At 47.0% G+C, this 26,719-nt stretch overlaps 1 protein-coding gene across 7 annotated transcripts in view; it reads left to right on the forward strand.

The window, feature by feature from the left end:
- PRRC2B (proline rich coiled-coil 2B) overlaps positions 1–26,719 on the forward strand; it is a 45,126-nt gene that overhangs the window by 12,403 nt on the left and 6,004 nt on the right. For 3 of the 7 annotated variants that reach the window (XM_058037922.1, XM_058037929.1, XM_058037923.1), the window contains exons 2-28: positions 593–760; positions 1,667–1,844; positions 2,007–2,109; positions 3,046–3,118; positions 5,798–5,941; positions 6,541–6,782; positions 7,130–7,251; positions 7,695–7,837; positions 8,428–8,518; positions 8,924–9,116; positions 9,487–9,802; positions 10,423–10,622; positions 13,004–13,208; positions 13,937–14,156; positions 14,781–16,850; positions 16,981–17,180; positions 17,858–18,003; positions 18,451–18,592; positions 19,212–19,291; positions 19,990–20,181; positions 20,325–20,519; positions 20,947–21,033; positions 21,958–22,062; positions 22,674–22,866; positions 24,068–24,165; positions 24,811–24,938; positions 25,548–25,785. In XM_058037922.1, the coding sequence (XP_057893905.1) occupies positions 646–760; positions 1,667–1,844; positions 2,007–2,109; positions 3,046–3,118; positions 5,798–5,941; positions 6,541–6,782; positions 7,130–7,251; positions 7,695–7,837; positions 8,428–8,518; positions 8,924–9,116; positions 9,487–9,802; positions 10,423–10,622; positions 13,004–13,208; positions 13,937–14,156; positions 14,781–16,850; positions 16,981–17,180; positions 17,858–18,003; positions 18,451–18,592; positions 19,212–19,291; positions 19,990–20,181; positions 20,325–20,519; positions 20,947–21,033; positions 21,958–22,062; positions 22,674–22,866; positions 24,068–24,165; positions 24,811–24,938; positions 25,548–25,785 (6,219 nt within the window). In that variant the 5' untranslated portion in view covers positions 593–645. The remainder of the gene's footprint in view (positions 1–592; positions 761–1,666; positions 1,845–2,006; positions 2,110–3,045; positions 3,119–5,797; positions 5,942–6,540; positions 6,783–7,129; positions 7,252–7,694; positions 7,838–8,427; positions 8,519–8,923; positions 9,117–9,486; positions 9,803–10,422; positions 10,623–13,003; positions 13,209–13,936; positions 14,157–14,780; positions 16,851–16,980; positions 17,181–17,857; positions 18,004–18,450; positions 18,593–19,211; positions 19,292–19,989; positions 20,182–20,324; positions 20,520–20,946; positions 21,034–21,957; positions 22,063–22,673; positions 22,867–24,067; positions 24,166–24,810; positions 24,939–25,547; positions 25,786–26,719) is intronic. The other 4 variants (XM_058037924.1, XM_058037925.1, XM_058037926.1 and 1 more) reach the window with 3 other exon arrangements.

The following is a 26,719-nucleotide window of genomic DNA, read 5'->3' on the forward strand; positions in this document are numbered from 1 at the left end:
ACAGTTGAGGTTTTTTCTGACTCCATAACTCTCTTTCATGGCCAGCTGATGAGAAAAGGGGATTTGGAGAAATAGCTCTGTTGTCTTCCAGTGATGCTGTCAAAGCATCAGTTGCTGGTATAACTGTGGCCAGTGTGGAACCATAATCTAAACATTACAAACCCAGTGCTTCAGGGGAAATGCAATGATAAATTCTAGTGTGGTATAAGATACAAAGATACAGTGCTTTTCTGGCATTTCTGTTTAGGAATCCTTGTGTTAGCTGTTTATTGTTGGCCTTACTCTTTTAAAGCAAGGACTAGTTGACCTCCCCCTCTCTTGTGTTCTCATACTTAAAGAATCTCACTTCTTTCAGCACTAGAGTGGCAGAAAAAAGATGCCATGAGAGGTGTATTCCTGCAGTTCTTTTCATTCAATTTGTGAATCTTAAAGCCCAAAAGCTTCTTGTAACTAAAGAGGAGGGAATTAAAACTTGTGTCTTGGTGTGTGTGCTCACTTGTATGTTCAGTTCTTGCTGTTGTGTGTGTGTTCTATGTTTTGCATGACTGAACAATGCATTTGATGGGGTTTTCCTGTTCTCTTCCATTCAAAGGCAGATCGGGAGCGGCGCAGAGCAATTTCCTTACTAGATGACATTTCATCGCAATGTCCGATCGTTTGGGGCAAATAACCAAGGGAAAGGATGGGAAAAGCAAGTACTCGACTCTCAGCCTGTTTGATAAGTATAAAGGAAAGTCAATAGAAGCTATCAGAACTACAGGTAAGAAACAGAAAGCTCCTTTTGATGTTTTCCAACAGTGTTGTTGCAGAGCTCATTCAGGGTTTTGACCCTGTGGGACACAGCTGGGTTGCACTGTTGGTGCAGGTGTCAAAGCCTGTGTTTCATTAAGATCCAGAGGAAAATCTCCATTTCTCTTTTATTGTGGAGACATAGAGGAATTACACAGGACAGATGGGGACTCTTGGCCCTTTCATTTAGCCTGCTGCAGAGTGGGCAGGTAGCAAACTTGAGTGGAGGCCTTACCGGGGCCTTAGGCTGCGCCAGGGCAGGACACCTGGACTGACTGAAGTGCCTTAAGCTGGTCAGACCTTGTGTAAGATGAGAGTCAGGGGCTGAGGCCACTGAGAAAGAACCTGAGTTGGTTTTGCAGTGGAAATATGACCAAAAGTAGATAGTGGGTTCAAAAAAATGACCTTGCCTGGACTAGCTCTGGATTTGGTGTGAGAATAGAAAACAAAAAATAAAATAATACTTTCTTAATAAATGTGGTCTGGTGTATAGAGCTGGAAAATGGAGACCTCAGGATTCCTGGGTTAGGTGACCTGTTTGTCTGCTAAAAGCTGGACTTGGGTGGCCATTGCCCCAAGCTGTAAAAAGGTGGTGCTGCTTCTCCTTGGTGAAATGAAAGAGCTACCTGTGTAAATCCTCCTGAAGGGCTCTGTGAGCACTTTGTTGGGGAGAATGATTTCTCTCCCTCCCACTGTAGGAGCTGTTTGCCAGCTGCTGCAACAGAAGGCTGCATCTGTGGTCCTGTGGGAAACAACCTGTGTGTTGACATAGCAGCAGCACTTCTGCTGGGGCTGTGCCCAGCCACAGCTTCCTAATTAAGGTTACTTATCTAGCAGGATACAGCCCTCTGACCTGCTGCTGTTCCTTTCTCACCAGTTATTCCTAGACATGGCTTACAGAGTCTTGGGAAAGTTGCTGCTGCCCGGCGCATGCCACCTCCTGCAAATTTGCCTAGCTTGAAGTCTGAGAACAAAGGAAACGACCCCAACATCATTATAGTACCCAAGGACGGTACAGGATGGGCAAACAAGCAGGATCAGCCAGACCAAAAGAGGTGGGTAGAGTGAATCTTTGAGTTTTGGCAGGCAGCAGTGGTTGTGCACTGCTGTGCTTGGTGTCAGACCTTACAGGGATCAGCTCTGTGTTGTCTGTGCCAGTGTGGAGTTGTTTTCCTGCCTTCCCCCCCTCTGGTCTCACCTCTGCTGTCTGTGCTCAGTTCCAGTGCGACGGCTGCACAGCTGCAGGAGTCGCTGCCGCAGCAGGGTTTGCAGAAATCTGTCTCCAATTTACAGAAACCGACACAGTCAATCAGTCAGGAGGTAGGTGCCAGCAGTCTCTGACTGCCACCCTGCTTCCCCTGTCCCCAGGCAGCTTGAGGACTTTAATTGCCTGTGTTGCCTTGCTTTTAAGAAAAAGCTCCTGTATAATCAGTTATTGTGGAAGTGACTCTCTTGAGTTCAAGCTGCTGTGCGCCAGCAGCGTTGTGCTGCAGTTACAGAAGTAAAATACACAGAACTGTATTTCTCAAATGTGTGCAGTAAATCTAGTTGCAGTGTAGTAAAAAAATGGTTGGAATGTGGGATGGCTGGTTAGCACTTCTAAACTATTCTAGTTTGGTTGTAATTCAAACATTGCTTGGTGACAACAGATCCAGCTCTTGCTCCCAGCCTGTTGAGACTTGATGGGGAGAGAACTGGTCATGTGGGAGAAGTAGCCAGTGTTAGGACCTGAAAAAGCTACTGGCAAGTAAGAAGGTGCCCCAGAGAGTGCAAGGACCTGACCCCCAGTGTGTTGTAGATTCACACTTCTGGTTTAAAGAAAAATTCCCAGCCCTTGAGCTTCAGGGAAATTGGGACAGAAGTTATGTTTTGAAGAGGAGAAGAGTGGTTAATGCATCAGAAAGTAGGGTAGCCTTCAAGCTGAGTTGTGGCATGGAACAGATCTGGAAGATTGAGAACATTTAGGAAAATGCAGCAAAACAAAAGGAAAGCTTAATGGGAGTACAAGTTGAGGAAATAGTTGGTGAAAATGGGCAGAGGAGACACTAGGGCAGAGCAGTGGATTTTTACTGTAGCATTGTAGTACACTGGAGTGGGGAACAGCTGACTGCAGTCCCAGCTTGAAGCTGTGGAGGCCTGTGGTATCTTTGTGATCTGAGGCCTGAACCATAGCAGGTGCCAGCCAGGAAATGAGAAACAGTCATGAATCTAAACTGATCCATGTTGGGGTTTCTTTTTGCTTTGTTTTGTTTTCAGAGTACAAATTCAGTGCCAGGTGGACCAAAGTCATGGGCACAGCTGAATGGAAAGCCAGCAGGACAAGAAGGTGGTGAGTATGATAAACAGAGCTGGTATGTGCCTGCTTTTCCCAGAGATGGGATGAGCTCCATTTCTTTCTGTCAGCCTGGTGCAGAATGGGAGTGAGGCCTTATGAGTCCTGTTTCCACTCTGTGTGCTGTGTTGGCTGGAATGATGCAACTGAGTCAGTTCAGAGCTGCCTGTGCAAGAGATGACTTGAGCAGAATGTGTCTCATGGCCACATTGAACCCCAGAGCAAGTCATGCTCTTGGGGATGCAGCAGGGAGATCTGGGAGGGGAAGCTTCTGAAGGAGAAAGGGAACATTTACCCCCATCATGAGCATCTTCAGTCAGCCCAGAGCAGTGTGTAACAAAGGTGCAGTAATCACTGTGAAATAGGGGAGGGATTGGTTTAGAAGAGAAGAAGAAAGGGACATTGGAGAGGGGAAATGTAGGTATCTCCATGGGCAGTAGCAGGAGGATCATCACCTAGCTGGGTAGTCAGGAGTGAGGCTGGAATGTTCTTGTACAGGATCTGTGATCCAAGGGAGCTGCAGTGGGTGGAAGTGGCAGTGGAGCTGCTGCCGGGTGCACTCGCCTACACATTGGCTGAGGCCTTGCTGTTACAGTGTCCCTCAGTAACTGTGCTGCTAATGGCTTCTGCCTGACTGAGAATCCTGCAGCAGTGTTAACATGAATTGGGAGTTTAGTTGTGTTCAGATGCATCCATTTCCACACAGGAGGTGGCTTCCAGCTGCACTGAGCAGTGCCATTAAAACCGTCGTGAGAATAACAGCTCAGTTCCACTGTTATAATGGGAACAGACCTGAAACCATTCACTTGTCAAGTGAAATTGCAGAGATATTTGAAAGAACAGACAGCTGCTGATTGTACAAACAGAGGGGACAAATTTATCCTAAATTAAACGAGGCCCTTAATGAGAGGGTGTTTCTCAAAGGCTAAATGTTAAAGCAGAGATTTGTACTTACCTGAGGCTGGTAGCCAGTGCAAAGACTGTCTTGTTTATTAATTGGTACTTTTTGACTCTTTCTGTGTAGACCTCCTGTGCAGTCATTTTGAAATCTGATCATCTAACAATGTTCTTAAAGAATTTTTAGAAAACTCATTTTAGATCACACTTAACAATGTAGAGCTCTCAACCCAAGAAAACAGTTGCTTATATGGCTAAGAACCGCTTAATTAGAAGGCAGTTGAATCACAGAAGCATTAGAAATCTGTCTGAAAGGATTTTTTAGGCCGTCCCATGCTGGCACCTCTTCTCTAGTGCCACTGAACAATTGCTTTTCCTTCTTAGCTAATTCAGGTATTACAGACAAAGAGGAGAATCTCTTGCTTTTTGCTCTTTTTGTCTTAGAGCTGTAAAATCTCTTTTGGAGGGTGTATCCTGAAGAAAAGTGGCCTAATAAATTAATTATGGACTTGTCCATGCCTATGTCTTTGTATAAGGACATTAGGAGAAATAAAAGGGTAACCAAACTTCTTTCAGTGTGGTGCTGCTTAGGGTTAGAGTACAAATTCCTAATGGCTGCACATAAATAGTCTTTAAATGGTGCAGCCTTACCTGGGGGTAGATGTCTCCCCTGAAGGACACATACCTGTGCCATTCTAGTTCAGTAAAAATCAAAACTCTTCAGCAAGTCTTAGCTACATTGCAATAAATTAGGCAATGTCCTTCTCAAATATTTTCATCTGTCTAAAATTCAAAGTGTTTTGTGCAGCTGTTGCAGAGTCTTTCCTGGAAATTCCACATGGGAGGCCTTGTGCAGTGTGCAAGTTCCAGAAAACTGGAAAAATGAAAATTACTTAAGCCAGTCTGTCTTGATTCTTCAGGGCAAGGAAGGAGAAAGATAGATGAGACTCTTGCAAGTCTTCAGTACTCATGGCTGATACTTCTAATATAATTCTGAAATGCCCTTTTTAAGAGAGCTTTTTAGCCAAGTAACACTAAGAAGCAGTTCTCAAAAAAGCAATTCTTTTAATGTGTAATAGTACAATAATGCTTGTAATTTCCTTTTATTCAGTGTTATCTTGCCAACAGATTTAGGAGAATTGCTGTGTTTCGTGTTCCAGTCACTGGCAGATCTTTAGAATTGACAGAGCTGTTGTTCTGGAGTGACAGATGACTCAGCAAGACAATTTGCCAGTGACTAGAAATGAACCTGACCCGATCTGGCCAGTGATCTGCATCTTGAAAATGCTGCAGCAGGGAGGAGAGCACAGAACATCTGCCCTTACCCTGTGGTGTTTCACTGATCAACAGAAATTCTAATGATAGACTTCCCTGGCAGAGTGAGGTCTGAGCAAAAAGAGTCTGAATAGAGATGTCAAATACCTGATAGCAGGTTATCATTTATGAGCAATCTTGCAGAATTTGTATCTCTGCCTCTGTCTGAATTCTGTACTTCCCAAAAATAATTGGAAGCTGAGAAAGTTCACTGACTTTGTTGAATGTGAGAAGTTAAATGAAGATCCTGAGTGTGGGAGTGCTGGGTGAGGACACGTGTTGTCGTGTTGGTGACAGTGGCTGAGAGTGTTGGGGATGTGAAGTGAGGTGCTGGTACCGTAGTAATTTGGGTTTAAATGTGCCAGAGGCCCAGATTCCCAGCAAACACATTTCCAGGCTGATCTCATCAGGGAGTTGAAGCAGTGGAAAGATCTTCTCTGAGTGCCACACTTATTTGTCTGACAGGTTCAAGGGCCTCAAGCCGACTGTTATCCTTCTCTCCCGAGGAATTTCCGACGCTGAAAGCAGCTGGCGAGCAGGACAAGGTTGGCAAAGAAAAGGGCGCCTTAGATCCGTCGTATGGGCCAGGACCAAGCCTCCGCCCCCAGAGTGAGTGAAGGATTGTGTCTGTCTGTCTGTCTGCCCAGTAACCCCACTGACCCTGTTTTGTACCAAGAACTTCATCCTTACATTTCCTTTTATCTTTTTATGACCTTAGACGTGTCAGGCTACTTAGTTTGGCCTGTGGTTCTGATGTCCTGTGGTCCAGACAGCCAAGTGAGGACTGTCATCTACTACACTGTTAAATAAAAATTGCTGTGTGATATTACAAAGCAGGCCCCTTCCTGGGCTGGGGGAGCCACAGTGAAATCAGTGTGTGGTGTAATGTGGCTTCTCTTGCACTGTTTTTGCGTCTAATTGGCCTTAATTCTGCAGGGTAAGGACTGTGGAGATGGGGAACACTCTGATGGGAGTTCAGGTTTTTTGGCAAATAAGGACACCACTGGTGCAGCAATTACTTAGTAACAGCTGAAGCTGCTCCTCTCTTAAGAAAATAAACACAGTTGGAAATTCTTCTTGATCCTTGATATTTTTCTACAACCTTGGGGTAATTAGGTCTTGACCAGAGTACTTGAGCTTTCGAGACTTTCTGGCAGAGTGGCTGCCTGCATTTACAAACATTAACATAATAATAACCTCTTTTCCAGATGTCACCAGTTGGAGGGAGGGCGGTGGGAGGAACGTCACCTCTGCCACATCTCTGACCGCCTCCCCTGCTGAGCTGGGCAGCAAAACCCCCAGCTCTGGAGACGGGGCCCCCTCCTCAGCCAGCGCCAGCGATGCCAAGGAGCCGTCTCTCCGCCCAGCTCAGCCCCTCCGCAAAGGGGCCTCGCAGTTCATGGGAAATGTCTACCAGCCACCCACCTACCATGACATGCTGCCTGCTTTTGTGAGTCACCCGTTTTCCACACTGTTGTGATCCCCTTCATTCTTAAGATAAGGGGGAATTGAAGGCAGCTGGGATGTGTTTTCTGGACTTTTAGTTGGCTGCCAGGGCTTGCTCAGGGATCCTTCTCTTGGCATGTTTTTAGTTTGTGTAGCACAGCCTTGCTCAGCCTAAAGAGAAGTCCAGTTGTCCCTTTCCCTCTGGAGCTGGAGAGGGAGCCAGCCAGATGTGAAATGTTTGTTTCCCTTTTGTGTGGGGTGCAGCTACCTTGCACATGTTGTCACCTAATCTGGGTAAACCTTCCTGTGGCAAGGATTAAAACCAGGCTGTTCTGCTTTGCCTCATTCCAGATGTGTCCACAACAGCCATCTGAGAGCCCTGCACCGCTGGAGCGAGGGTCTTTCCCCGTTCCTCAGCTTCGGCTTGAGCCCCGGGTACCTTTCAGACAATTCCAGATGAATGACCAGGATGGGTAAGGCTGCCATCACTTTCCCACTTGAGAGGCAGGTTCAGGGTGTGACATGAACCTTAAACCAGGCAAGAATTTGGGCCAAGGATGCAGTTGCATGTGTGAAGCTGCAGGCACCAAAGGGGAACCCTGTTTTTTACCCAAAGCAGGAGTGCTTTTCTCCACCTAGAACAGCAAGACTATGAGCATTGTGTGTCTGAAGAGCAGGCAGACATGGGAATTGGGGTGTGATCCTAGACTGGAGGGGTGGAGCTCTGATCTGTAAGTTCTAGGTACCAGGTAGACAAGGGGAAGAAATCGCTGGACAGGGAGAGAAACTTGGATGCATTGTATATAAGTGTATATAAGTGCATAGTAGAAAAGGAGAGATTAGGTGTTACAAACTCAGCTCTGCATTCTTTGATGTTCTTTTTGCTGTTTGTGACCAGTTCTGTGTTTCCCTACAGAAAAGAGAACAGGCCCAGCCTGTCCCGCCCAACGCGCCCAGTTCGGCAGCAGCTGGAGCGAGTGCCCCGGCCCACCATCATCAATGCAGAGAACCTGAAGGGGCTGGATGAGCTGGACAATGATGCAGATGATGGATGGGCAGGTAAAGTGCCTTCATGCTCTGGCTTTGTGTAGTTGTGAAATTGGTGTAAATGATGACACAATGGATCCTTCTGATCCTTCCATCATATTGTGCTCAAGGAACTGGATCTGAAGACTCCTAAATTCTGAAAACACCAAGCACAGCAGGAGGGATGGGACTGTGGGTGCTGGGAAGGAGAGTTAGTCCTGCCTTTTCAGTCATGGCATTTGATATCCAATTGCACACAGTCTGGCTTGGCAACTGCCCTCTCATGTGCAGCCCCCACTCCCAGGCTGTTTGCTGCTCCTCCTCGGGGACCAGTCCAGCTGTTCACTAGTGTGTCTCCACACTGCTCATGCAATTTCTTGCCTGATCTAGCTGGAGTTGTCCCTGCTCATTGAGGGAGGTTGGTAAATGACATTAAAAGTCCCTTCCAACCCAAACTATTCTGTGATTTCCAGGACCAGTGCTGGACATTTGGCTTTGTGAGTAGTTCATGCCAAGCCTGTGTGTCCTGTAATTTAGTGCTAAAGGGGGGCATAAGCTTTATCAGGACAAGGGACCTGTTTCTCTTCTCTCAGAAATCTGTTCTCCCTTTGCTGCCTTCGTAGGCATTCATGATGAAGTGGATTATTCTGAGAAACTGAAGTTTAGTGAAGATGAAGAAGAGGAAGAAACTCTTAAAGATGGACGACAGAAGTGGTAAGAAGTCACTGTGTTTGGCCCTACAATTAACCTTTAGTAAAAGTGAGCAATACCAGGATCTTTAAAAACTTGTTCTAAATATGGAGTCTTGATTCCTCTCATTTGTTACGGTGACTTCATTGATTTTACTGGGCAGTGTTTGAGTAGTCTTCAAGGCTTTGTGTAGGTCTTGCAGCTGACTTCCAGTTTGCCAGGCTTTTTTCTCCTCTTTTCTCACCTTTATCTGCTGCACAATAGTGGAGTTGATCCTTATGTACCTTCGGAGAAGCACATCACTTGTTCTGGTGATTTTTTTGTGATCTTTCCTTTTTATTAGAGTCAGTTGCCTTTGCCACTTGATTACACTCCAAGTGCTTTTTGAAGCAAGTAGCAAATGCAATAATAAAGCTGTTTATGTGACAGGAACAGCTGGGATCCCAGAAGGCAGCGACAGTTGTCCCTGAGCTCTGCAGACAGTGCAGATGTCAAGCACACCTTGGAGGAGGGAAAGAATTGGAATGATTCAGCTGGCTTGTCCCGGCCAGTCCGGAAAGCACAGGATTCACAGCAGCCTCCAAGGAAGCTGAATGGCTGGAGCTCTGCCTCAGAATACCAGGTAGGTTGAACTCATGAGGGTGAGCTGGAAGCCCATCATGGTCCTTAAGAGGCTAATTTGACATTTTATTGGAAATGGGATGCTGATGAATTTCTTTATTCTTAGTTTATATCCACCTGGAGAGGAATCTATCTGCATAGCACTTCCACTAGGGAAAAGAAATTGAAGCTGGTCCAGAACAATGGGGTTGTCAGTGAGAAAATGGAGTTACTGAACCAAATATCAATAACCCTTCCCAGTAACTGGGGGATTTGTGCTCGAGGATAGAGACGAGGGAGTCAGAAGGGGAAATTGTCATTGTGGGATGCAGATCTCAGGATAGAGGCGCTGGTTGGGTCACACTTACGGAGGAATGGTTTTTCTCTGGCAGAAGCCCGCACTAGGAAGTGTTCTCAGACAGCAGTCCGTAGAGGATAAAGAAGAAAAGGTGCCTGTGAGACAGAAGTTTGTGCACTCTGAGATCTCTGAGGCTGTTGAGAGAGCCAGGAAGCGACGGGAGGAGGAGGAGCGGCGAGCCAGGGAGGAGCGCCTGGCAGCCTGTGCTGCAAAGCTCAAGCAGCTTGATCAGAAATGCAAACTGGCTCAGAAGAATGGGGAGACACAGAAACACACAGAGAATGAAGATGTGCGACCTCCCAGCACAGAGAAAAACACTACACAAGAGAATGGCCATGCTTTCCGTAAAGGTACAGAAACACTGCCTGCCTCACCCTGTAAAAATTGCCTTTTTTGCTGTAGTGCTGATATTTTAGTGGGAGTGGGGAATTCCTGGGAGGGAGTGTTCAGAGGGTCCTTCAGCTGCCCTTGAGAGATCAGCTGCTGCTTGTATTCTGCAGAGTATTTTGCATTGTTGACAAAGGTTGATTAAATTAAAAAAGCTATTAAATGCAAACTTCTTCAGTTGCTTTCATCTGTGCTCAGTGAGCTGTGCTAGCAGAGGGCTTGTTTGAATGGGCCTCATGGGCTTCTCATGATTGGATGATAATATTAAGTGCTCATGGCCACAGATCAGAAAAGAGTAAGTGCTGCCAGGTTTAAGGACTAGTGGGGAAAAGGACTTTCTTCCCAGTGCTTAAGCAGAAGGCTGATAGTAAAGGAGTATCTCAAAATTTATCATTAAAATAAGATGGACAAAACCCTCTACAGGGCTGTCAAGGTAAAGGATGTGCTGTATTGATTGTAGTACGGTTCAGTCATGTATTCCATACAGTCAGGACATGCCCACAGCTGTGTGTGTTTGGTGGTGGTGATGCACTCCCAGCTCTGTCATGAGCAGGCTCTTGAAGGATTGTTTTCTTCTCTGCAGCAACCCCTGAGTTTCACACACAGGACGCCTCTGTTGGCTATCTGGAAGAGGAGAGTCCTGCTCCAGCAGCAGCAGCAGCAGCCCAAAGCAGCAGTGAGGAGGAGCTCAGAGAAGCTCCCTCACCAGCACAAGAATTCAACAAATACCAGAAGTCTCTTCCCCCACGATTCCAGAGGCAGCAGCAGCAGCAACAGCAGCAGGTAAATGGCTCACAATCCATTTTCTGGACCCCCACTAAACCATTGTGTTTGCTCAGTTCTCAACACCATCTGTTTTTGAGCTGGGAGGAGATAAGTGGGGTTTTATTCTGGCCTTTTTCAGTACTTTTCATCATGGAAATATCCTGTCTGATTGGGTAGAAGTGCTCTCTGTGGGCTACATAAGTTTTCCTTGCTCCCTGTGATGCTTGAGCTGTTGTGGGTAGAGCTCTGCCAGGTTTGTCACTTGCCTGGGAGAAAAATACAATGCTGTCAGAAATGTTGACTTGTCTTGCATGGTTGTCTGGGCATCTCCTGACAGTTGGAACTCTTAGGACTGTGTGGCTTGTGGCAGAGCTCTGGTTTGCAAATGTTCATGAGCAGGAGAAGCTGTGGATGTTCCACATCCAAAACCATGAATGGCTGTCTTGGTGCTTGTGTGGGCCCAGGGGAGGTTCTGTTCCTTGGACTAGCCTTGAACCTGATGAACATCTCTTTTTACTCTCTGGCACAAGATGAGCTGCTGTTCTTCAGCACTGCTGCAGTGCCTGAATACACAGGACAGGTGAAGGGGAAACCCTTGGGGTTCAGCTGCTTCCATTTCACTCAGCACTTGCTGAGTCCTTACCATTGTAGGGATGGGCAGCCATTTGCTTGCCAGGAGCAAACTGTGCTTAGTTTGGCAAGTTCCTGGACTGCTTCTGGACTTGGAGGGAGTTCTGGAGTGGCACACTTCTCATTCCATCTCCTGCCTTTGCAGAGGGCCGGTCCTTCGCTCAGCTCTCATCTAACACCTACTTCGATTATTTTTTTCCGTGGGTTTCTTTGAGACTATTGTTTTCTTTTCACTGTAAAAATGTTTGGTCTTAAATGTTTCATTTTTGTTGCATTGAAAACTGTTCTGGGGCACTGAGACATCAGCTGAGCTGCTTTGTGCATCTTGGCTCTTGCCTGACCTTTCAGTGCTGTATGTGCCATACGTGCTGTGCAGCTCTGCTGCCAGATGCACTGAGTCTCTGTAGGGCAGCAGAGCCAAACCAAGGGACAGAGTTTTCAGGCTTCAGATAATGCAAAGTTAATTGCCATTCTTCATAAAATAACCACTTGAAATGGGATATCATCAATGCTGCTGCAGATCTTAGCGAAGAGCTCACAATTGGCTTTTGCTCAGTAATTGCTCTTTTATGGATGTTCCCCGTGCTCATTGCTCGGCAGTTGACATTTTCATGTTTCAGATGTACAGCAGCAAATGCTGCCTAATGTTACTCTTGAAAAGAGATGCTCTTAAACTAAAAAGAATTGGATGTCTTTGCTGTCATGATAATAATACTACAGGTCATCACTAGTGGAAGAACATGAAGTTTTATTTTATTTTCTCTTATCCTCTCTGATGTTAGTATGTATGAGGCAGTGCATATTTTGGCTGGCTTGTATTGCTGCTCTGGTAGCTCCATGTAGAGAATAAAATGGAGAAGTGATGGTATTGTGAAGGCAATATTTTCTCCGAGGTACCAGAGGACTAGGCAATGTAGATATAATCTGCGTTTATCAGAGCCTTCCTTGCTGTAATGATGTGTCAGATTCAGATTTAAAGGTGTCTCTTTTGCTCTGCAGTTGGGGATTGGCTTTTTTAATAACCAGTTATGGTATCTGACGCTGTTGTAAGCTTAGCAGAAAAATATGGTGGCACATTTGACAAGTAAGTAGATGCATTTGATGTTAATTGGAGCTGTTCAGTGTTTGAAAGCTTTCTTCAGTACACAGACTCCTTTCAAATATATATTATTTTTGGACCTTCAGCAAAAGTTAAATGTCAAGTCAAATTAGTATCATGGCAGTCCTCAGCTAAGGGAAGGTGGACTGGCTGTGTTGGAGATGGGGAAACAACCTGCAAGTGCCAACCTGTCTCTGAAGGATGCCCAGGAAACACAGCAAAATATTAATAGCTCTCTTAATGTGATTTAGGTTGTTTTTATCTAATCTCTTAAGCTGACAGGGGTGGAACTAATATATCTACACACTAAATAAATTAGAAATGCATTTCCTGAAAAATGTAACATCTTCTGAAGTATTTGGTTCCGGTTATGAAGTGATGTTTGACAGGAAGTTAACCTGTATTCATTCAGGAGTGTTGAACAGATGCAAATTGTGGTCTTAAAGGTGATCCCCTATGTTTGGCCACATAGCCTGGCCCACAGTGGTGTGTTAGAATAACAACTGCCACATTCCCAGCTGGGAGTGAATTGCCCCTGTCTGCCTCACCATCCCATCTGATCAGAGATTGACCCTTTGCTGACGGCTCGTGTTTTCCTTTGGCTGAGCAGTACATCAGTGTGATTGCTGGCAGCACAGCCATGTCCAATGGCCCATCCTGTCCCCTGCAGGAGCAGCTGTACAAGATGCAGCACTGGCAGCAGCAGGTGTATCCTCCTCCATCCCACTCCCATGCCCAGCGGACGTTCTACCCGCCGCACCCGCAGATGCTCGGCTTCGACCCCCGCTGGATGATGATGCCGTCCTACATGGACCCTCGCATGGCGCCCAGCCGCACCCCCGTGGACTTCTACCCTTCAGCCCTTCACCCTTCAGGTGAGCTGGTGGCAGGGTTTATCTTGGCTGTTGAGTTGGTTCATAGCTGGAGATTTGCTGTGTTGTCCTAATCTCTGCTCAGACTTTGCATTCTTGTTGGCATCCCTTCTCTAGGGATGAGAATGGGAAGTGGTGGGAGACTGGGAGGGAGGACATGTAGACATGTCTGTCCATTCTCTGCACTGCAGTGGGAGACCTTCCCTGACTGCTTTCTGACCATAGTGGATGTGACTGATCTTGCCCCTTGGAGGAAAGGGTAGCAGATCCACTGATCTTACCTGTTGAAGGAGGAAGATGAGTTTTGGAGTTACTACAATAATGTGAAATCTTTAATAGACCCCTTTCAGGCAATGTGATGGAGAAACTCTGTAGTTCCTGAACTGTGCACTTTCCACCTTCCTATATTGTCCTAATCTTCAGAGGTGTGAATGTAAACATCAGGATATATAAATCATTCCCTGGAGTTGGTGCATTGCTTGATCCCAAGCCAGTGATGCTGTGTAGTGTCTGTGTGGGCTGGGCTCTGAGAGCTGTGTCATCTTCTGTATCACTCCAGGTGTATTTCCCAGCTGTGCATTTTCCAACCACAGGCTCCCCTTTACAAGGGAGGTTTCCATGGCTGCAGCCACCTGCTGCCTGAGAAGGAAGGGGAGTCAAGCTAGGAGATTGTTAAATTCTTCTTGTCTGTGAAATCCTGGTGCTAATGGCATGAACTCTGTTGTGAGCAGGAATTATGAAGCCCATGATTCAGCAGGACTCCATCAGTGGGAGCAGCTGTCGGTCTGAAGATCAGAACTGTCAGGCAGGGCAGGCAGAGAGGAAAACTGCTCCCTTGGATCCTGTGCCAGTGTGGGGCCAAGACAGCTACACATCCCTGCAGAGCAAAGGATACTCCCTGTCACATCAGAAACAGGCTGACAACATGAGCATGGAGGGGCTGCATGCCAGGTGAGTGCACAATTCCCCTGTCCTCATGTATGCTGGGATGGGAGGTGCTGCTGTAAGCCATCTGCTGACAAGCAGCTGTAGAGCTGGCCTGAAAGATGTCTGTGAACAGGCCCAGGTTCTGATCTGGGAGCACCCTTACACTCCTCAGTGTTTTAGCTGGTTTGCACAGAGCTATTGAGCTATTCAGAAGTTTTCTATCTGGCCAGTTTGGGGCCAGTTTGGAGGGAGAGGGGCCTTGTCACCTATACGGGAAGGTATAAAAAGCCATGAGTCAAAAAATCTGATGATTGCTAGTTGGTCTCCTACTTTTTTTAGACATTCTAAAACCAGTTCTTTGTTTTCAGATCTCCACATCATTGGAAGTTAAATCTCCCTTAATTTCTTAAGTTTGCTGCCCATCATAGGAACAGTTTTTCTTTATCATGTATTGGTTTAACAAACCAGGCAGTACAGCCTGGGGCCATAGCAGCTTTTCCCAGCATTTTGTATTTATAGGTTAATTGCCTCATGATTTACCATAAACCTCAGTTTATTTCTTTTCACCTCTTGTATCCAACCTGGACCCTTGGATTTGTGCTGTGCTCTGCATTACCTGACTTTCTTTGTTGTTTGTTTTGTTCTCAGGAATGAAAGTTACTCTGCTTCTGGAAGGCCAGAGAGTCTGAGCACTCAGCGAGATCTCTTTGAGGAGAGAGGGGAGGAGTATCTGAATGCTTTTGACAAGAAGGCCCAAGCAGACTTTGACAGCTGCCTGTCTTCTCAGAGGATAGGCCAGGATCTCCTGTTCCAGCACCAGGAGAGTGTGCAGGAAGCCTGTCCTGCTGGCAGCCGCCATGCAAACCTGAGGTGCTCACCTCTGGAGCCTGATTTTATCCAAGCAGAGAAGAAGCCTGAATACAACGGTTGGGATATCAACCACCATCAGAAACCTGCAGAGACAGCAGCAGAGGTTGCTGAAGAAGTACCCCGGGATGAGCAGTCCTTCAGTGCTGACCCCTGGAAGAAAGAAGGAGCCAGTGCCAAGCAGGCCACTGAGGAGACACCAGAGTGGGCTCCTGAGAGCCGCAGCACCAGCGGGCAGCCCCCAGAGCAGATGGGGAGGACACGGCGGTCAGGCCCCATTAAAAAACCAGTCCTGAAAGCCCTCAAGGTGGAAGAGAAGGAGAAGGAGATGGAGAAGGTTAAACTGGAGGGAGAGGACAGCTCACGCCCGCTGAAGGAGAAGGCACCTGTTCAGAAGGTGGAAAATGAGTCAGATGACTCTGCTGCCTTGGTGAACTCCACGCGTTACCTGCTGGATGACAAAGGTTCTTCCCAAACCAACCTTGCACGAGAGGCTGAGAAATCCCAGGAGGAAGAGGAAGAGGAGGAAGAAGAAGAGAAGCCAGAAAGAACCTGGGAGAACAAGCTATCCAGAGAAAGCAATGATCTCCCTCCCACAAAAAGAAACAACTGGATCTTCATTGATGAGGAACAAGCCTTTGGTGGGAGAGGTCAAGGGCGTGGGCGAGGGAGAGGCTTCAGAGAGTTCACTTTCAGAGGCCGAGGCACGGTTGTGAGCAGCAGGGGGGTCTACAACAACAACAATAACCAGAGGAGCAGCCGGGGCCGAGGGCTGCGGGAGTTCAACCAGCCAGAGGATTTCCCCAGGGGCAAGCCAAGGCGCCGGATTGCCAGCGAGACACACAGCGAAGGCTCAGAGTATGAGGAGCTCCCCAAGCGTCGCCGGCAGAGGGGCTCTGAGAACAGCAATGAAGGCTCTGTGCTGGACAGGGAGGACAGTGATTTGAAAAAGGGAGACTTCAAAGAGTCTTGGAGGTCCAACAAAATCTATTCAGATGATCACAATAGCCTGGATCCTAAGATGAGGGCTCCAAGAGCCTTTGGGAGATCACTGCCACCGAGACTGAGCAACTCTGGCTATGGGAGAAGGGGGTTCATGGGTAAGGAGCCCACCCAGTGGCAGGGCAGGAGTGGGGGAGGAGGGTGGCAAGAGTACAGCCACTCGTCTCCATCAGACACCTTTGGGGGCAGGCAGCAGTCTGACAGGGACTACATTCAGGATTCTTACAAACACACGGATTCCTTCTCCAGCCGGGTTTTTGATGAGAGTCATCTGGATGACAAAAGGCACTTTTTCCAGGAGGATTACTCAGCAGATCAGGAGAACATAGAGAACAGGCCCTTCAGGAGGCGGCGTCCTCCCCGCCAGGACAAACCCCCACGGTTCAGGCGCCTCAGGCAGGAGAGGGAATCAGTCGGGCAGTGGAACCCTGAGGAGGGAGGCCCAAATCTGCTGCCCAGCCAGTGGCCAGGCAGATCCAAACTGGGCACTGCAGAGAAGAGCAGCATCTCGGGCAGACGCTCCCCTGAGCTGTCCTACCAGAACTCTTCAGACCATGCCAACGAGGAGTGGGAGACGGCGTCGGAGAGCAGCGACTTCAGCGAGCGGCGGGACAGAAGAGATGGAGCCCCTGAGAGTGAGGGCCAGCTGGAAGGTGGCCTCAGCACTGGGAGCTTGGGAGAGAAGAGGGAGCTGGCAAAGAGGAGCTTCTCAAGCCAGAGGCCGCTGGTGGACAGGCAGAGCCGCAAGGCTGAGCCGGCAGGGTTTGCAGAGCAGTCCGTCAGGACTGGCGTGGGAGCAGCTTCCAGATATGAGAGCCAGCAGAATGGGACCCTGATAAAGAGCAAAAGGTAAAGTTGTTTTCTGATCTGTGATATATGCAGATGTTGGAGTGGACATACACCCCATGCATTTTCTTCTTGTCACTCGTATTCGCATTCTACTGACAAAACTAAATCTTTTCCCTTCTTTCTTGTGTAGGTCTACAGAAGAAGGAGGAGGCCTTGGCAACACCAGTGGTGGGAGCAGCCACTCCATTTACAGCTTGGATAGGGCCTCCCATGTGAACTCAGAGAGTGCTGAGGGGCCAGGTAAAAAGCCAGAGAAGGAGCACAAATCCACTGCACAAAGAGCAAGTGAGAAGGGAGAGGCCTTGTCACAGTTTGAACTGAGTTATGGAAGTGAGTATCTTGATTCATTTGTTTCTTTAAGAGGATATCATATTATGGCTGACTGATTAAAGCCAGACTGATTCAATACAGTGTAATTTTTATTATCAGGGTAGGGGCTTTTTTCCATTTGTTTCCAGAAACAAGAAAATTCTTGTGTATCTAAATAGAAAAACTTGAAAGGTAAAATTGTTGTTAAATTTTAAATACAAACTTTTCAGCCTGATCTGACAGTGTCTGTAATGTTTCTTCGATAGAAAGTTTGTGTTTAGGGAGAATATTTTTGTATTTCTCTCTAAGATGTTAATGTATTTTTAGGCTTGAAATTTATGTTGTGTGAAGAAGTTGAGAAAGAATCCAGAGTGGGGAATTTGAGGCTGAGCTAATGGCAGGGAGGCAAGAAATTTGTATCTCCGAAAAGAGAATTACCTGAGTTATCACACAGCTCCTCTGGCTGAAGTGTGGTCATCTTGAAACAGAGGAGACAGCAAAGTCCTGCAAAATAAAGTGGCTGGTAGATGTCAGCAGACTACATACATTATTTTATTTTATAAATGTAGCTGCTATGTTGCTAGGTGAACTTACTGTGGCATGGATCCTCTTTGGAGTGCACTGTTTAAATTCCTGCAATTACAAAGCTTTATATGCACACACATGTGCACTGTGTTCTCTCTGTGTGCTTTGTTCAGGTACCATCATTGATAATCGGGTGTCAAACACAGCAGAAGAGAATGAAGTTGGTTCCATGGCAGGGGAAGGCTTCATTGAGGTTCTTACTAAAAAGCAGCGTCGCTTGCTGGAAGAGGAGCGAAGGAAGAAGGAGCAGGCTGCGCAGGTGAGGAATGGCAGGCAGAAAAGTTGGACCTGTTACATGGTTTGGGTTGCAGTCAGAGAAACAAGGCCCCAGAAAGTGTTTGTATGAACAGAAAAACATACAGTTGACAGTGCCAAAGTAGTACAGATCCTGTACTGGGCCCCAGAAATGCATTTAGGGCTGCTGGTCTGAAAAGGAGAGTTTGATTTCTGACTATTCTTGGCTTGCAGCACAATTGCTAATTGGGAGTTAAGTTTCTAGAGTGGTCTTCATCCAAAGCAGCTTGGCTCTCTAAGCCAGATCCTGGCTGTAGTTGGTGGGATATTGGGCAGCAGGAGCAGTGGAGGACTTTGCACTCCGACTGTGTTGTTGCCAGAAGAAAACCTCACACTTCAAAAGGCAGCTCTTTCCAGCCTTGTCAGACTGGGGGACCCTCCCAGGCTGACACCTGTGCCTCTCCTGTCACAGGCACCAGCCAAGGCCCGCGTCCTTCAGTCGCGCATTCCTCCGCGATTTGCTAAGAAGCAGAACAGCCTGTGCTTGGAGCAGAGTGATGTAACAGTGTCTGGAAACAGCCTGGGCACAGAGATCTGGGAGAGCAACAGCCCAGGTAGGCTTGGGTCTGTTTGTTCCAAAGGGTTTCACAGAGCTGGAGTCCTCTGGGATGTGCAGCAAGGATGGGGAGGGGGGTCTGTGGTTCAGAGAAGAAAACCCTCTCCTGTCTGATGCTGGGAAAGGGAGGGGAGCTGCAGATATGTGGAGTAACCTCTGTTCTAAGCTCTACTGTTCAGCCATCCTGCTCCTGTTGCTGGCCATGTCAGTCTCCTAATCTGCTTCTTGGGTCCCTGTTTCACATCAAGTTACAGCTATGCAAGCTATACAGCATTTTATAGCTGCTTGGGCTGGATCTACTTTTTCTTACTTTGCTTTCCTACATTTTCTCATCTCTAGCCTTGAGTGGTTAGTGCCACCCTTGTTTCTCTCTGACCTGTCTTTCTCTTGTTGTTGTGTTCCCTAAGAAATCTCCTCCCTGTTCTCCACTCTCACTCCTCATACCCTGTGTTCTCTGCTGCATCATGTCTCAGATGTCTGGGCAACACTTAATGTTCTGAGGTGGTGAAAATACCCTTTCTCATGTCTAGAAATGGAAGGTGGATGGTGTAATGTGTACAGGGTGTGCTCATAGCTGTGTTTCAGGCAGCTGAACCCTGCCCTCCATTCTCTTCCAGCACTTTCTGTTCAGTCTCCTGGCAGCGATTCCTGGAGCAAGCCTGTAAATACCTTTAATGGTACTGAGTCCAGCACTGAGGTAAGTGGCTCCTAAGGTGCCCTTCAAGGTATTGTGTGTATAAAGTATTAATGCAGGTGGCTTTTATGCTTCTCATTGCTGCATCTGTGCTTAGTGACTCTCAGCTCTGCTTTCGCCATTTTAAACCGTCTCTTTGCAGTTTTAATTTGAGCTTGCTGCTGTTCAAATCTTGACCTAAAGAGCCGAGGCAGCACTGCTTGGTGTTGTGTGTGGGTATAAATCTGGAGTAACTGTGTGGTAGAGCTATTCCAGGGTTATGCTCATCACTGGGTGCACACTGTGGTTGAGGAGGGTGGAATCCCTTAGGTCCTGTTTGTGCCTTTGAGCAGTGTGTAGCTGTAGCCATAGTGCAGGGAGGGCAGAGGAGTTCCTGAACTCTTCACCTCTGGAGACCAAGAGTTCAAATTTGGTTTGAGTCCCCTGTGAAGTGAGTTTGGCAGTCTCAGCCTGGTTGTTCTGTGGGACACATTTCCTTACTCTGAAGCCATGGTGTGGTTGGTGCATCCGTTCACCTGTCTCAGGGCTGTGTAGAGCTGAAGGAGCAGCCAAGGGCTGCTGCAGGTCAGGCCCAACTCCTTTGCAGTTAACCAGGATGGTGATTTGACAAAGGGACGTGGTCTTGCTGTTTTTTGGGATGTTTTTCCTCGGTGGTGCTGGGTCGGAGTCCGGGGCTTTAACACATTTCGTGCTTTGCATAGCAGGGATTTAAAGGCAGCCAGGGGGATAGTGGCATTGACTTGAGCGCGGAGTCTCGGGAATCCTCCGCGACCTCCTCTCAGCGCAGCTCTCCATATGGCACCCTCAAACCAGAGGAGATGAATGGGGCTGGCCTGGTGGACTCAAAGCCTGACTGCCAGAAGGAGCAAGTGCAGAAGCAAACTGATAAAAAGGTAATCTGGATTCGCAGCCAAGCCAGAGCGCAGAGTGAGAGACGTTGTGAAGTGGTTGTTGTTGTTGTTCTTGATAGCATTTTTAAGGCTTGAGGTTGGGTTATTTGGTCTTTGTGTCTCAGCCTCTTTGCTTTCCTGTTAAGGATTCAGATCAAGGCTCAGGACAGAACAAGGAACACAAGCCCGGACCCATCGGCAACGAACGCTCCCTGAAAAACAGAAAGGGTTCGGAGGGAACGGAACGGCTGGAAGGGAATATTCCCCCTGTTAATGGGGTGGAAATTCACGTGGATTCTGTACTTCCTGTGCCACCCATTGAATTTGGAGTAAATCCTAAAGTGAGGATTGAATTTAATTTTATCTTCTTGGTGATTTGATCTTGTTGAGGGATGAAAAGTGGTTTGAGGCAGAAGGATTGTTTAGAGGAAGTTTCCAGCTGTAGGTTTGCCTTAGATTTCATTACTGACACAGACCAGGGACTCAGGATGTCCTGGCAAATATTTAGTGTCCACTTGGAAATACTGTCCCAAGGACCAGCTCGGGTGGTAAACAGAGGTGAGGGACAAAATCATGGCCAAGCTTTTGTGTGTCTCTGGGGGTTGCCTGCTGCTGAGTGCTGAGAAGTGTTTTCTGTTTGCAGCAAGGCTTACTGGAGATCAGTCTTTAGTTTGTAGTGTCATAATTCAGGCTAGAGTCATTAACCATGAAAAGCAGAGGGGTGGCCCATGGACCTGGATTTAAATTTTATGTGTTTTGTTTTTTCAGGACTCTGACTTCAGCTTGCCACCTGGTTCTGCCTCTGGCACTGCAGCTAACCCTGTCACCAAATTGCAGGATGCCTTGGCCAGTAATGTAAGTATTTTTTTCTTTTGGCATTGATTCATTGGAGATACTCCTTAGATAAACCTCAGATGTTTGTGAAGAGAGGAAGCATGTCTGCATCTGACTTCATATTTTATGTTTAGGCAGCACATGTCACTGAAATCCAAAATGGAAATGTCATGAAACTGTGGTACAATGAGTGTGACAAACACAGAAATGATGTAGAGAGCAACTTCATTATCATTGTGATCTGTGTAAAGCCATCTCTGAGATGGCCACTCTTTTCCTCTGAGACACACAAGTATTGGACATGGCCATGGTCCAGATGGTGACATCTTTAGACCCAGACTGCCCAGCTTCCTGAGAAGGTTTCACCTGTCACAGCAAGGCAGAGAACTGTAACATGGTGGTCAGACCTTTTTGGAGGTTTCCCAGCTTATTCCAGCCCTCTGGGGATTTCATTATTTTCTGTGAAAGAGCACACTGAAAGCCCAGCTGTTAGCTCCGCTGTAGACAGCAATGTGAGACACACACAAAGCTGCTTTTGAAATGTCTTCAAGTTTGTAGGCTGTCTGGTTTTGATTTTGGAGACTTATCTTATAGGGTGTTTCTTTTCAGAAACAGGTTTTGTCTGAAACTTAGGTAGTTTCTAAGTATGGTACAGGAAGGAGAACTCTTGTGCAAATGGAAGTTATTGGATCAGACTGATGTTTAAGAGGAAGCTGATATAGTTCAGCATAGAGGGATGTCTTTGCACATAGCCAAAGCCTCCTTTATTGCAAGAGCAGAATGGACCCTAGGTGAATGTGGCACTTGGCTCGTGCAGTACCACCAGGGACTGAATTCTTTGATGTGCACTTACTGGAGCTGCCCAGCTGCACCTCTGTCAGCCTTGGTGGCTCATACCATTCTCCTGAGTTCACAAATATTCACCTGTTATGACTCTCCCCTCAGGCAGGGTTAACACAGTCCATTCCCATCCTGCGAAGGGATCATCACCTCCAGCGCTGCATCGGCCTGAACCCCATGTCCTTCCCCACTGCTGACCTTACTCTTAAGGTAAGGAAGATGAAGGGGTGTGGATACCACATCTGTGGGGAGATCACTCTGAAGGTGTGTGGATACCACTTCTCTGTGGGGAAATCTTTCCCGGAGTATTCTGTTAGGTATTGCTAAACTTTATTTAACTTTTGTAAAACTTGTGCATATGTGCTCTTCACCATGAGTGCAGGGATGTGTGTTTTAAGTCCTGAATGCAGGAAGTCCTTGCCAGTTGTAGAATCAAGTGCAACAGAGCTTTCCTATTTCTGTACTGGGCAATGTGGCTGCTCAGGGATCCTGGGAAGCCTGGTGGTGTAAAGAGAGGGAAAAACCAACCAAAACCCACCCAAGTGTACAAACAAGAACAACAAAACTAAATAAACCAAACCAAACCCCACCTCCATCCCAAACCCAAGGACCTCAGCAAATACCAAGGGGTTTGAGTATTTGTGAAGGGTTCTTGTTCATTAGAAATTGTTGTAGAATCACCTGACCTCAGACCTGTCAGCTTTCCACTATGCCTAGAGTGCAAGGGATTTGGGCTCACAGGACACAGATGAGCAACTCTGGGCTTTGGTAATGTCCTCCCCATTTGAACTGTCTGTAGTTATTGTTCTTTGTTTCCATAGATGGAGTCTGCTCGTAAAGCTTGGGAAAACTCTCCGAGTTTACCAGAACAGAACTCCCCAGGAGGTGCAGGCTCAGGCATCCAGCCTCCTTCCAGTGTTGGAGCTTCCAACGGTGTCAGCTACAGCTCTTTTGGTGGAGTTTCTATGCCTCCCATGCCTGTGGCATCTGTAGCACCTTCTGCATCTATTCCAGGTACCTGCAAACTGCAGCATTGCATTGTCTGATTGTTATCTGGGAGCCATCCTCTGGTTCTGTAGATGAGAGCATGGTGAGAAGAGCTTCTGTGTAGAGTAACTGGCTGGCTGGTGTTTGACAGATCCTTAACAACCCAGGCAAGGCAGAAAGAGGGACTGTCTCCCCACTTTAAAGAATGTTACTGGTGAAAGCTTAATACAAAGACAGCTTTCCCTGTGTAGTGACAAGTGTCTGATGTCTGAATAGATCTTGCTTACCCTTTACTGTGTGCCCAGTAGAATAGAAGGAAAGAGACCTCTGGCTGAGAGGCTTCAACAGTCCCAATATCATTGTCAGCCATTCCTCTGCTTGTTTTCCCTTTGAAGCCACAGATTCTGAGCACCTTTTGCTTTTAGCAAAACAGCAACTGGCTTGTAGCTCACAGAACTCTGGGAAGGGGGGAAGGTGTTGCTGCCTTTTAGTTAAAGGAAAAGCTTAACTCAGTCATGTTAGTGTGTGTAATTAGGGAGAGTGTCTGGAAAGAGGAAATGTACTGGGATTCTCTCCATGGGGTGACTCTTGGGTCCCAGAGGGCTTCTCATGTATGCACTCTCTTTCTCATGTCTCAGTTCAGGAACAGAATGAGATGTGTAGTGACTCTGTTGTTAGCTTTCACTTGGTGAACAGATGGTTCCAAGTCAGGTGATCTCCTTCCTCACCCACCCTAATCTTGCTACTTAATCCTGTGGTTCACATCTGCACAAAAGCGCAGGAGTGGCACAGCAGTTACTAATTGGTGCCACCCTTGGGGTGAATGTGGCTTTTACATCTTATGTGTCAAGGCCTTAAACACTGTGTTTGCTCCTTCTGTCTGTCTGAGCTGCAAAGATGAGATGATTGCAGAGCAGATTGCTGGCATTTAGTTCAGAGTACAGGTTACCAACTTCTGAGCTGCTAGTGTCTGACTCTTTTGTGGAGGTGGGAAACCTGGGTTTACATTGAGCCTCTGACAGGAAGATATGATTAATTCTCAGCAATCCTGCTACTGCTGATGTTGGTATGTGGATTTAGGAGCTTTACAGACACTTTCTGAATGGGTGCTATATTTGTGTTAACTTGCTGAGAGGTGGGAAATAGTCTTGACCTGCAGATCTGCAGTCTGCTGTGGCTGCATCTCCCCTGTACCTTGAATTGACAGCCTGCCTTTTGTGATGTCCAGGTAACCATATTCCACCCCTGTACCTGGATGGGCACGTGTTTGCAAGTCAGCCCCGCCTGGTCCCTCAGACGATACCTCAGCAGCAGAGCTACCAACAGGTAAGGGAGCAGCACAGCTTGCACGTGGTGTTTCAGGGATTCTTCATGGTGGCACTTAAGAAACAAGGAGTAATTTTTCACTTTCATAGCCCAAAGGAGCTTAGATGGGGCTCCCTTTAGGTTCCTTGAATGCTGCTTCCCAGTGGGTGTCAGAGGTTAGTGGAACTGAAGGGAGGGAATTGAGGAGTTTTCCCCTTCTGTACCAGTGCCCTTGGAGTGGTTTTAACTGAAACAGATGCTGAGGCCTGAGTGAGATGAAGTGACTTTCAGTGAATTCCCCAGCCAGTCAATAATAATGAGTAACTTCATTAGTACATTGGGTGTTGATAGGGCTGGGGAGAGCTCGTTGAAGGTGGAGTACAGGCAGGTGAGAGCTGGGATTGTCACTGCCTGCTGTGTGTGAGGAGCATGTTGGTTCCCTCATGTCCATCAAATGCCTCTTGCAGGCATCAACCTCTGGGTGCCTGGGCAGTGTGTTCCCAGTGTGTGCTGCTCTTCTGGGGAATGGTGCAGGGCTGGGTGACAGCCCAGTGTAGGTAATTGTCACTGCAGATTGACTCATGCAGGAAATGGATGGGTTTCTAACAGCCCTGGAGAGTTTCTGGCTCCTCTTGTACCTCTCAGTCATATTAATTTCTTCTGCAGGCTGCTGCTGCTCAACAGATTCCCATTTCCCTCCACACATCCTTACAGGCCCAAGCTCAGCTTGGACTGAGGGGTGGTCTGCCTGTGTCCCAGTCCCAGGAGATGTACAGCTCCATACAGCCCTTCAGGTAACTGCTTCCTGTTCTCCTTTTCTTGTGGCTTGCTCTCTTATGTTCCTGATGTTTGAGTACATTGGTCAGATACCCCACACTCATCTTCCCTTTCCCCTTTGTTCAAATGCTGTTTCCTTCCCCTAATAACAGTGCCAGTGTAGGGAGCATGAGACTGAAAAATCTGAATTAGTAGTTAGTGCCTCAAAAGCCTGAACACTGAGGTTTAAACAAACAACCCTTTTTATTTGCTAGAGCTGTTGGAATCTTTAACTTCTGATTTTTTCCTGCTTTGCAAAACTGCTGCAGACTTTAGGTAATCTGAGTCCTCCCTTAACTGCTAATGCACAGGTTGTTTTGTGGGATATTGAAACATAAATATCAGATACTACACAACATTGTTCTGTTGAATATTCTGGCAACACAAGGATGTGGTTGTAAAAGCTTAAGAATGGAAGTAAAAAAATCCTGGTAACTAAAATGGAAAGTGGCATCACAGTTTATTTCTAAGCTGTCAGTTTAGTTGTCTGACAACTGATGGCAGGCCAGATACGGTTTGGCAGGGTGTGCTTGTACAGTCTCCAAAGGCTTTGTGCATCATGACTGAAGCATGTTTTTTTCCTGCAGGTCTCAGGTGTACATGCACCCCAGTCTGTCCCAGCCCAGCACCATGGTCCTGACAGGAGGCACTGCTCTGAAGCCTCCATATTCCGCCTTCCCAGGCATGCAGCCCTTGGAGGTGGTGAAAACCCAGTCTGGGTCCCCCTATCAGCCCATGAACGGAAGCCAGGCACTGGTTTATGAGGGGCAAATAAACCAGGCTGGTATGGGAGCCTCCCAGATGATGGACTCTCAGCTCACACAGGTTAGGAGCAGGACTGGCGAGCCACTCCTTTGGTCCAGGCTAATTCACAGCCACATGTTTCTGAGGATGGGTTGTAACATGTCTGTCTGAACTAAACTCTTTGTAAAGAGGCGGAAGATTTCCCCGAGACACTGTTCTGTGAACCATGGTTTCACATATGCAGCACCTTATTTAATGAGATGGTTGCTCATACCTTGTCTGTCCCTGCTGAGACGTCATTTTGTCACTTGGAAGTCAGACCTTCCAGTGCTGCATGCATAGGAGGCCATGATGCAATGGTTGTCCTAAAAGCACCTCTTCTGAGAGCCAAATCCCAGTCATCTCTCCCAGCACCTCAGCTTCCAGGGCAACTAGGAACTTGTATTAAAGGCTCATCTGTCTTCTCAGTTCATTTGTCGTCCAAGTCTTATTTACAGCTTCAGCTGATCTGTTTGGCAGACTCCTAACAGGAATTTCAATGTGTGAAAATGTTTTAATAAAGCATGGTTCACATAAAAACATTGAATTCTACTGTGACCATAGCTGTGTTTGTGGGCATGTGCTCTGATTCTCTGGAGAAATTTGATAATTTTATTAAACTCATCTTACGTTTATCTTGTGCAACTTGTTAAGGTTTATTTTTTGTTTCAGAGGGATTTTTATGTTGTGGCTGACGTAAAGAGTTAATCCTGAAAGTAACTTAGGTGAGGAAAATACAGAGAACACTGGCAAATGAAATATTTGAAGAAATGCTTTATCCATCATGAGCAAGTAACTTGGTTTCTTTTGCCAGCTTTAGATTGGTTTATTTATTCTAAAATGTTGATAGAACCTCCCAAATCCAGCAATTGTGAGAAAATCAGAGGGAACAGGGGGTGCCTCAGCCCTGAGCTACAGTATTTTTTTGTAATTGCTCTTAATTCTATCCATCATTGGTTTGAAGCTCACTGTGAAA

Source organism: Melospiza georgiana, chromosome 20 (assembly GCF_028018845.1).
Source record: "Melospiza georgiana isolate bMelGeo1 chromosome 20, bMelGeo1.pri, whole genome shotgun sequence".
NCBI classification, from domain to species: Eukaryota; Metazoa; Chordata; class Aves; order Passeriformes; family Passerellidae; genus Melospiza; species Melospiza georgiana.